Genomic DNA, 12018 nt, shown 5'->3' with positions numbered 1-12018 from the left:
CAGGTATCCTTATGCCTCCATTGCTGGATTCATATATTGTATAAAATGATACTTGTTTTTTACTGCTAAGTATAAACATCCACATCCTCACCCTACCTCCCCTGTTGATCTTGTCCTCTGTTCCACACAATCACAGTTTGTAATATTTACACTATAGTCTGTAAATCCTACAGTTGTATTAGCTTTGCTCTTACAGTGAATACATACTAGAGACCAGGCCCATGACCAGTTAGTTATTCTTGATTGGCTGAATGGCTTCAAGAAGACTTCATGTAAAATGAAGTCTCGGAATTCTTGCCTCTTCAAAAATAATCAAAAAGGGTTTGACACATTCTTTCCCTAAGGACCCTGTAAGCATTGTGACGTTATATCTGAGAGCTGAATATTGACATGAAGTTTCAGGCCCCTCTGATGGTCTGCCTTAGAACTGACTTGATCTTTTCTTTTTTTTCAAGATACCCAATGGATGTTTTCTTTAGCTTTGAATTCTAGCATCTTTACTAAGACAGGCCTAAGTGTTGACTGTTCTCTGTCAATTTACTGAGTCAATTTGTACCCTTTTAATGTGTATATTTAAGTCTTCTTTTTCTGCAATTCTTTTGAGTTATATATATCTTGAGTATTTTTTTTCAATTTTAAATATACTGAAAGGCACATTTTTATAGAAATGGTCCTGATTCTTTTTTATTATCCTTCACCTTTGACACTGATTTTGACAGCACCAGATATTTGTCCTGTTTCACGTAGGGAAGGGTGAAGTTATGCTGTGGGGTAGAAGTGAAGATTTTCACAAGTTGGGTGTGTATCGGTGTTGCTTCAGTGGTTCACACTCGGCATGCACGCTAGAATCACCCAGAGAACTTTTTAGAGCCATCTGTGCCTTCAATCACTGTAAGGTTTCGATTTAATTGGCCTGAGAATGATGCTTGAGAATCGGTGAGGTCATCGTAAGGTAGAGCCAGATTTGCAAAGCTGGAGTCTATCCCTCATCCTAGTCTATGCTGATCAGCCGTCTCGGGGTGCCCACAGCTCTCTCTCTCCCAGCTGCCTGCAGAATAAGGGCCTCTCCTCTGTGATGCCACATGGAATTCCAGAAAACTCCTACCGTCAGCTACACAGTGATGCCCTGACTCGAAGAGAGGACTATTCTGCTTCTGTGGGAACACTGGTCATTTTATTTCATTTTATTTTTATTTTCTATAATTTAATTTTTATTGTTGAATTTTTAAACTGAATGAACGATGAACACTGGTTGTTGTAGAACGCCAGTCTTCTTTCCGCTCTGAGGTCCTCAGTAGCCAGAGTCTTTTCGGGAAGTTTTCTGTTAGACACCTGGCCCTCTGATATTGGGGTTTACAGTTATAAGCTTTTCAGAGTCCTTAAATATGGACACTGCATTTCTGTTTCTCAGTATCCTTGACGTTTGGACGATTTTAGAGACGAAAAGGTCTCTTTACTCCGCAATCTTACAATAGGGGGCTCTCTGTAATTTTTTCTACCTAATGACTCTGGCTCTTAATATAGTTTTAAAAATTGAGTTTTTCAACATCATCAATATTAAATTTTAATGAGACATGAAGCTACTTATAAATAAAATTTTATAAATGCTTGAAATTCAATGTATTGCATGATAATTTGGACTAGTAAGAAAAGGAAACATGCTCCTTTTAAATTAACCATGATTACTTATATAGAGAGTACACTGGCCAAATTTAAATACACAGTTAGGTACCTAATTATCTTCTAAGTTTAGCTGCATGCAGAAAGAGATGATCACATGTACCTAATAAAATTAATTTCCTCATTTTGGTGAAACATTATCTTTTGTTTCCATAAGAACTTTCAAAATAATCTAAAACACTAGTTTGTGTATCTACATAGATACATAATATCAGGAAATAGTTACCAATTTCAATCTAAACTATAGGGACCATGTTAACATTTTTTGATTATAGTTCAAAGGAAACATTTTCATTATCTAACCATTAGTGCTACAATGATGCTGAATTCAATCATCGTTTGAGAAAAAGAAGAAAATAGACCAAATTAAGCTTGTATAGAAAGGGAAGTCATGAGGAAGAATGAACACTGCCAACAAAAGCAGACGAAATCAGGGAAAAGAACAATGAGAAAACAGCTTAATTCTCTATTATGGCTCTACATCCTAATACAAATATGACGTGTCACCTATGAATTCAAAAGGGTACATACTTTGGTCCATTAGTAAATATTTATAAAGGGTTTCCTACCAAGCAGGCATTGCTCCAGGCCCTGGAGACATGAAGATAAAAAGATGTGCTTCCTGTTTTCCAGGAGCTTAAATCCTTGGGAGATCAATGTGCAAATAAACAGTAGAGCTACAGTAAGATTACTGCCTTTGTGGGAGCTTACCACCCTCCAGGGCAATTCCCTCCTACAGCTGGGCTTCTTAAGCCCACAGGCTTTAGAAGGAGACTTCCTTGCTCAAAGAGATATTGTCCCCTACATTAGGTGAAGCTACTGTAAGTCACAGTGAAAAAAAGATAAATCCACTTTAATATAATGCAGCAGTTGGAGTTTAGGCACAACTGCTGCATTTAAAATGGTCAGGGGGCGATTTGATTTAGCAACATGATTTTAAAGGCTTGGAGATTTCCAGTGCAAGGACAGCCTAACTCTTGAATGCTGGCCACTCTCCATCCAAGACATGGGCACACTCAGCCCCTAAAAGAAAGAGCAACAGGCTCTAACCAGCCATGCATGCCAGTCCTGCCCCAGCTGGGAGCTTGCTCCGAGCAGGTTACTAAATCTATAACGTATCTCATCTCCCACACCACACCTGTGATTTCCTGCTCATGCCTGAAAGTCACTGGCATAATCTTTGCACTTTTGAGACAGGGGGAAGGATGTAAGATTGATCCAAAGCCAGGGAAGTATAAGAGAGACAGCAAATTAAAATGCTTTACCTCTGTTGGCTTCTAAATTTTTATGAACCAGAAAACTGTATCATTGGCCAAAAGAAGAATGCCCATCTAACTATCAATACAATGCTGGACATTTACTATGAGGGCATACTAAATATATAAGAATAAAATTTAGGGATTTATTTGCAAAATGCACTCTTTAAAAATACCAACTATTTATGCTTCTTTCAGCCCAATTTCAGTATTGTATTCAGTCCAAAGGCTGTAGCCTTGTGGTTTAGTTCATATATCTAGAACATATTCCTCACTCAGTGCAAGATCTTCACATGTTCTTTCTGAAATTCAAACACTTATCCCAGAGTTCATTATGCCATCCTGCATAACACTATCCAGGAGCTGCTAGGACCGAAGGCCAGGGTGGGAATAGGATTTATCAGCCACGCTGTCTGATGTGTGAAGGTGGATGGGCTGGGTTTGAACCAGTTTCCCTCCTGGGTAGACAGGGGTGATGCACTCTTTCCTGGCTATGAGATCCCCATTGTACAGCTGGCCCATTAAAAAGTGAAACCACACCAAAAGACAGATTAAAAATAAGTAGATTTGGCTTCCAAAAGAGCACAACCACCATCCCATTACACACTGAAAGACTTTCCTCTTAGGACCTGGGTAAAAGTGTCTAGAACTCTCTTAAATGTACCTGGGCCTTAAAACTTTAAGAAAAAATTAAATTTTTTCAAATGACTCCAACAACTCTGCTACGGATTGAATGTTTATGTCCACTCGCTCAGCCCCTGCCATTCATATATTGAAGCTCTAATCCCCCAATGTGATGGCATTAGGAGGTGGGGCCTTTAAAAGTTGATTTGGTTTAGACCAGGTTTTGAGGCGTGGGGTTCTCATGATGGGATTAGTGTCCTTATAAGAAGAGACCAGAGAGCTTTCTCTCCCTCTCTCCCCACTCTCTCTCTCTCTCTCTCTTCCCCCCAACCCATCCCATAAGCACACAGAGAGAAGACAGCCATCTGCAAGCCAGGGAGAGGGGTAACCAGACCTAACCATGGTGCATCCTGGTCTCAGACTTCCAGCCTTCAGACTGGTAAGAAGTAAATTTCTGTTGTTTATGCCACCCAGTCTACGATATTTTGTTATGCCTGCCTGAGCTGACTGAGACAAATTCTCAGAGCATAAAATAATTGTTTAGAATCCCATGTTTTTTTGCTTCAATCATGAAAGATGTGCAACTTGCATGGAATTGTAACAAATGCAATGATACCAACTAAACGGCAGATGCCAAGTTCTTTCTTTACTGTGCGTGACGGCACGTTTCAGGACATAATAGGACAAGGCACGAATCAATGTACATGTTTGGCACATCATATTCACATACAAGCATTTCCCATACCGCTGTTATATAGTTGATGCACATTCATTAAGTATCTCATTACCTGTATCCTGTTCCAGAATTACTTTTCGGCTCTCACGCACTCCTCAATGTCTAGTATTCCAGTTACTTAAGACTTACCTTGCCTACTAGTTAAATGTGGAAGGAAACCAAGTCTTGTTGACTCAAAGGGTTCTTTGAGTCCACAACCCTGAACCTTACTCAACAGACAAATAGTTTTAAATGCTATAATTAAGAATTGAGAGATATTTAAGTCTATACAGACACTGCTGAATATACATAGACACAGACTGTATGTTATAGACTGTAAGGGAGAATATATTAAAACTTACAGTTGTGTTTCTTAAAAACTACAGCCAGTCTGAACATAAAATATCAATTATACAAATATTTTCTCCATTTCATAAACATTGTAAAATAGAAACTGAAAAGGTGTTTTATCAGTAAGACAGACCTATCTCATTAAAGCCACTGTAGCCCAGCTCTTGCCTGCTAAGTCCCAGATCTTCAAGGTCCATGCATTTAAATCCTGGGGGGCACTGGTAGCCTTCTTCCAGCTCTGGTGAGCAGTGTGTATCTGGGATAGCTAAACTATTCCAGGTTACATTTCTGCAAACAACACAGAAAAGGATCAGACACTTTCAACAAGTGTAAGTGTTGATTAAAATGCATAATGTAATCATTCTTCATTAGTAACTGCTGTATATGGACACAGATTTAAGATTCCTGATTCATGAATGGTATTCATAACATTAATGCAATGAACATTCTCAAACGGTACCTGATTCATCCACACAGAAGCTCTTTATAAGAACATTATCGCCATGACGGTTTTTGTCATTGAAGACCAAGACTCAGAAAAAGCGAAGGAAGGAATTTTTCTGTAGACTTGCAAGGAATGTTAACTTGTCTGGGGACTCCTTGTTATCCACAAATCCTTCTCCTACTATGGGCACAAATGCTACTTCACTTCTAAGCAACAGGAAATGATGACAATCACTCTCCATATGGTACAAAAGTACTGTAAGTCTCATAAGTGATACTTGGCCTTCTTCTGGGTTGTCAGATGTTCAGTTTAGAAAAAAAACCAGATACATAAAGTGAGACTGAAGGAATTAAAGATATCACATTGGAAAGAGAGAGATTATGGGCTGATTTAGTGATAGCTCCAGGAGTATTACAGGGTTTTATTTATTTTTTAGGTAGTTGGTGATATAATTACTTTTCATCTTTCTGGAGAACACACTGGACATTAAGTTGATGTAGAAGGATTTAGAGTGTAATGGATTTCTTGGTAGTGAGTACAGGTAACCACTGGAAAGGTGATTGTGGAATCTCATTCTGGGACCTTAAAATGGGCCCCAAATAGCTGCTATCTGAGATGACTGACATGGCTTGTGTAGGGGCCAAAGTTTAAGCTAGATGATTCCACAAACCTTACAAACCCATGACTTTATTATAGTCATTTCCCACTACATCAATGTTTCCAGGCATTTCCTAAATGGGGACCAACCTTAGGACTGTCTCAGTCTCCTCTGCTTATGGCCAAATTGAGGCAGATGTGTTGGGTCACATTGCTTTTTTTAATATCCTCTTACATTCAGTTGGCCACTTCCCTTTATATAACATGTTTTCTCTAGAGTATGATGCCTAACTCTCCACGATCCCTTAGCTGCTGGAGGCCACCATGCCCATGTGCACACACACACAATCTCCTGCAAAGACATACACAATTTTACACAGTCTTACGCACACACATGCACACAATCCCTGGTAATACACTGCCCAGTTCCATCTCAGTCAAAACAAACTTCTATGTTTACTCCTTCAGGGTTCTGCTCTTTGTTAGCAGCAAGTGAGCTAATTTGTCAATACATCTCAGGGAATGTTTAAATAATTGTCATATTTTAAGCTGGTCCTTTGGACCCCCACATGCAAAAGGAAAGGCTCTGCTTGTGGAAATCACCACTTGGTGTGTCAGAAAGATATGATTTTAGGCACACACGTCACTTATTTCCCCTCCTTTTACATTCTTATACGCAGGCCAAATGATGCATCTTCGCTTAAGTCTAGCCTGACTCTATGTTCTTGAGTTTGTACCCACACATCAGAACAAAGTGGTAAGGGGACTGGGCTTCAGAGTTTCAGAGGAAGGCTTTCTGGGTTGGTTCCAAGCTCTGCCACTGACTGGCTGTGTGACTTGAATAATTTTAAATGTTTCTAAGCTCGGTTTCCTCATCTGTGAAACAGGGAGAGAAGCTTGTGTGAGCTTTAAGTAAAATAAACCAAGTAATGCATTCATCACAGCACCTAGCGTGTTTCAAGCACTCAATAAATGCTTACTATAAATGATTATTAGTCATTACAATAATAAAATGTAACATAAATCCTGGCATGTGAAAACACAATAAAGGATTCTCAAAAGAACAGAAGGAATTTTGGTACGTGATCCTGAAAGCATTTTGTTCACAGAATTGTGCAGCTGAAAGAAACCTTATAGATGACCTAGTTCTTAATTCGTAAGTGAGGAAGGTAAGGTGAAGTGCTGGAAGGGGAAAGTGTACTAGCCCATCAAAATCAGTAATTTTTTTTCACTTCCAATACTTTAAAAAGACAACAGCAGCAAATATCTGACAAAAACACTCTGTCTACACAAAACGGTTTCAAAAAACATCATCTTTCAGTTATTTGGATAACTGGACTCTGGCGCCAGTCTGTTGGGTGTGAATTCTGGCTCAGCCCTTACTACATGTGTGACTTCGCCAATTTGTGCCTCAGTTTCCTCATCTCTATGATGGCAGGAAAATACTTCCTTCAAGGAGCTGTGGGGAAAATGTTACATCTGTAAAATACTTAAAACAGGCACTTGGTAGACAATAAGTGCTAGGTGTGACCTATTGTAATTTATAGTTTGAAGTTTGTACATTCCCTAGATTGAACCCCTAGCCCTGGCAAGGACAGCCTCAGTTTCCACATTTCAAAAATGGGGATGGCAATTATACCTACCTTGTGTGTGGGGGTGTTAATGATTAAATGTGGTAATGTACCACTCTCAGAATAGCACTGGAAATAAGTTAATCAGTCAATAATTGTTAACTATTTTGATCATTTTCATTAACTTATAAATATTAGGGTATTTTTTCCTCTTTGATTCCACTTGTTTTTTCTTTCATATTAGTACTGATTCCCATTTGAAGCACAACCCTCACCAGCACAGATAGTATTTTGAAATCTTTTGGCTTCAGAGGCAGCAGATTTGAAACATGTTATTTTTGCCAACATCAAGCTCTTAGAGGACGCTTATTAGAGACATATTTATTAGATGATTAATTGCTCTGGAACTTACGTATCTAAAACCACATGATAAATATCCTTTCTAAAAACTGAGATGAACATCATGAGTTTCAGAATATCTACTGGTTATTTATCTTAGTTTCATCTTCTCAGTTAACAAGAATTTTGTAGATTTTATTTTTATTTGTTACTGTTAATTACTTCCTCGTTCATTTTCCCTCAGATAGTCAGGATAGAACAAGAGGCTCTCTGGAATTAGGGGGGGTGAAATTCTTTTTTCTTTTTTTTTTTTGAATTTTATTTTTTTGTACAGCAGGTTCTTATTAGTTATCTATTTTATACATATTAGTGTATATATATCAATCCCAATCTCCCAATTCATCCCACCTCCACCTCCCCCACCCCCGCCACTTTCAGGGGGGTGAAATTCTCGCTCCAACCAGCCATATCCTAAATAGAGACAATGATTCTCCCAGTCATAATAAATATCCATTCATGCTTAAGTGGGAATCAATACTTTCTTACTCACAGCCCCCTAAAGACGTCCACGTTCTCACCTCCAGAACCTGTGAATATACTATCTTACCTGGCAAAAAGGAATTAAGGTACAGATGTGAACAAGGCTAAAACTCTTGAGTTGGGGAGATCATCCTGGATTACCTAAGTGGGCCCCACCTAATCGCACAAGTTCTTCAATGTGGAAAGCCTTTTCCGGTTGTGGTTAGAGAACTGTGCCTGTGTGGAAAGGAAGGCTCAGAGAGACACAACGCGGCTGGCTTTGAAGATGCTAGTTCTGTCCATATGTCTCAGGTCATTCTCCTTTTCCATCTCCTCCTCCTGTAATTCACCTTCAGTACTGAGTTGCTCTGAGCTTGGTCCTTGGCTTTCATGATGCTCTCCCCCTATGCAATTAAGTCCACTTTCATAGTTTCAATTCTCTACTATCTTAGATGCCATTTTAGAGTCCCAGAGCTACATGTCCAACTGCCTGTTAGATCTCTCTACTTTGCTACACCACAAGCACCTCCAACTCTATGGACCCCATACTAAACTCAGACCCTTTGCCAACGTTCCCTCTCATCACAAGCAGCACCAGAGCACCACCATCCAAAGTGTTGAGCGATCCGGATATCTTGGAATCATCTTGATACCTTATTCCCCTGTCACCCTTATAACTAATCATCATGTTCCCTAAATATTCTCCAAAATATCTTTTGGGTTCATTCAACTCTCCATGTCCACCTCTACCTGCACCAGAATCCGGCCTCCTAACTGGTCATTCTGCAGCCTCTCTCAGCCCTTCTTATCCATTTGTCACAGGCACGTAGAGAGGCTTTTCATAATCACTGTCCTACATTGTGTCGGTCAGTGACAAATCTTTAATATGATCTACAAGACCGTGAAGGACCTGGCTCCTGCCCCTCCAAGTGTCCTAGCATCCAACCATGTTTGTCTTCCCCCAGCTCTCCATGAGCTCCATCTACTGCAGAACCTTCTCCCCTGCTTGGAAATCTCTCCTCCCATCTTTGCTTCGTTAGTCCCATTTTTTAAGCCTTCAGGGCCCAGCCTGAATGTCACCTTCTCAGGGGAGCCACCCTAAGTCACTCAGACTGGGTTAGGTTTCCCTATTAGAAATTCTCAAAGCACCCACGCTTTTCATTTCTGGCACTTGGGACCCGTGTCACTCATGTTTGTGTGGTCAACTCTTCATTGGATTCTTCCCAACTCGACTGTTGCCCAGTGTAACTTTCAATTTCATACAGCTCCTGACACAGTCTAAATTTATAGGCTGAATTTATTTGTGACCTTGGATAGACTGTGTTGTCCAGATCTTTGGTCCACATCAGTCTAGATGTTGCCATGAAAGTGTTTTTTAGATGTGATTAACATTTAAATCTGTAGACTTTAAGTAAAGCAGAAGACCCTCTATAATGTGGGTGGGCCTCATCCTATTAGTGGAAGGCCTTAAGAGAGAAGTCTCCAAAGAGGAAAGAATTTTATCTCCAGACTGCCTTTGGACTCAGGACTTCAATATCAACTCCAGCTGGAATTTCCAGCTCGCTGGCCTGCTCTGAAGATTTTGGTCTTGCTGGTCCCCACAATCACATGAGCCAACTGCTTAAATAAATCTCTTTTTCTCTCTATACGTATACACCCTACTGACTCTATTTCTCTCTGCTTAAGAGAGCTAACCCTAGAAATGAATTCCCGAAACGGACTGCTTGTTCCGCTATAGTCATGGCATGCTGGTGCGGCTTCTATCCCGGGGAAAAGCAGGCTGGTCTGGCTGAACTTGAGACATCACAATGATACTACATATGCTGCCTACGAAAGCAGCTACAGTCAACACTCTTTGCCAGGGGCTGGATCGGCACGCTCTTCATTTCCCATTCATGCAGTATGTTCCGAAGTGGCAGTGCATCATCTGAGAACTCAGCCCTCAAACAGGCAGCCTTAACCACTTACTCATACAGCCCATTTAGAACTTGTCTCCTAAGCATGCGCTTCTTGGAACCAAAGAAGAATTAAAGGTTTTACTCAAATACTCTGGAGAGACACATGCTGAAGATCACCTCACATATTGACAGAATTACAGTAAACATTTAAAAGCACAGAAATCAGTGTCAAGGAGATCTGGTTTTAAACCTTGCTTCTGGTACTTCCAAGCTGTTTCATCTTAGACATCTTCTTCAAGGAAACTGAGCTTCAATTTCCTTCTCTGTAATAAGGAGTGTAAAAGTAGAACACAACTTACCAGATTGTTAGGAGTATTAAATGAGAAAATAACAGATATCAGTTGTTCAATGAAGGTTATTTCCACTAACAATAAATCGGAGTCATATATTAATAATTATATTAACTAGTTACTATAATTATTAACATATTAATTACAATATAATAATTATAAATTAGCATTGCATATGATTATAATATATAATAAATATATTATTAATCATATTAATAATAAAATCTATATTATTACATTATCCTCTTTGGGGGAAGTAAACATAAGATCAAAAGAAGTGCTATAGTATAACTGACCAAAATAAATTACTCGATTTCTTTTCGACCCTTTTCAACCTGTAGGATTTTCTTTTTTTATCCTGAAGACTCTCACGAATGCTTTTGCTCTTTTGGTGAAAATCACACAGGTATTAATTTTTCATATGGGAGTTTAGTTGATTCTCAAATATTTTCTTTTTTTTTTTGGCCATGCCACACAGCTTGTGGGATCTCAGTTCCCTGACCAGGGATTGAACCTGGGCCATGGCAGTGAAAGCCCAGAATCCTAACCAGTAGGCCACCAAGGAACTCCCTCAGATATTTTCTTACATTTAATTTTAAACCATTATCATCATATGAAATGTTCATCTAACTGGTGGCTCAAGTGGTCTGCATCTTTGAGATGCATGTGCACAACAAATTTAAAAGAGATATATGGAGTAATACAAATATATTGCATATCACTATTTTATAGATTCAGATGAGACTGAACCCCCTGGAATATAACATCAACATAGAGATAGAAACCAGCTGTAATATGGTTTTAATTTTCTCTACGATATATATTATGAAGAGTTTATGGTTACGGATGTGGGTCTGTATGTGAAATAGGTTTATGAATGTGGGATTATAACATTGCAGAGGTTGGTTAAATGGCGGCACAAGCATGGGCTGGGAGTTCAAATCCCAGCTCTCTCGTTTACCATGTGGACACATTATTTAACCTCTTTGAGGCTGTGTCTTCATCTGCAAAATGGGGGAAATAATCCTTTCAGATTGTTCTAAAAAGTAGTTACAAGCAAAATATCTGAGACATAATAGGTGTTCCACAATCATTGCTATTAATTTATTTAGAAATCTACATATATCATCAGAGTACTTTCATTTCTTAAATATTAAAGAAAATGTTTCCAATATCCAAACTTGTTCTTATATCTCCCACTTGGCAGATATCTCAGCCTGAGCCCTGTAAGTTAAATAGAGTAGTCTTTTTTCATCTTTTCAAAAGAAGTTTAAATATTAATCAAGAAGACTTCACAGACCTTTGCATGAATTTGAGGCACTTATGATTTTACATATTCTACAAAACCCTCTCTTGATAAATCCATGGAAATTAAAAATTAATATTCTAAGTCCCATGTTTCTATTTTTAATTCTTCTGACCTCTCCATTTTTAAAAAACCTCGTTATGTTGTGAACGGAATTTATAAGACAATCATTCATTTATTTTATAAGTACCCTAAAGGGAAAACTTAAAAATTTTTTATTTGGACCAGCAATAGAAAACTGCCCCAAATCTGGCTTTATATTGTCTCTGGTCTAAGTCTTAGCGATATTTTATAAAATACCACCAAGTCCTAAAAACTGCCGTTGGGTGGGGTAACCATAAAATGTATTGTCCATACTGAGGCTCTC

At 38.9% G+C, this 12018-nt stretch overlaps 1 protein-coding gene across 6 annotated transcripts in view; it reads right to left on the bottom strand.

Moving 5' to 3' along the window:
* The window catches only part of NALCN (sodium leak channel, non-selective), a 292929-nt gene that overhangs the window by 250511 nt on the left and 30400 nt on the right, over positions 1-12018 (bottom strand). For 5 of the 6 annotated variants that reach the window (XM_067713361.1, XM_067713362.1, XM_067713364.1 and 2 more), the window contains one exon: positions 4760-4914. The exons of the other annotated variant lie outside the window; for it this stretch is intronic. In XM_067713361.1, coding sequence (XP_067569462.1) covers positions 4760-4914 — 155 coding nt within the window. The remainder of the gene's footprint in view (positions 1-4759; positions 4915-12018) is intronic. 6 annotated transcript variants of the gene reach the window in all.

The sequence above is a fragment of the Pseudorca crassidens genome, chromosome 18, assembly GCF_039906515.1.
Source record: "Pseudorca crassidens isolate mPseCra1 chromosome 18, mPseCra1.hap1, whole genome shotgun sequence".
NCBI lineage: Eukaryota > Metazoa > Chordata > Mammalia > Artiodactyla > Delphinidae > Pseudorca > Pseudorca crassidens.
Note: the sequence above shows the minus strand (reverse complement) of the source record. Positions and strands in the feature narration are given on the sequence as shown.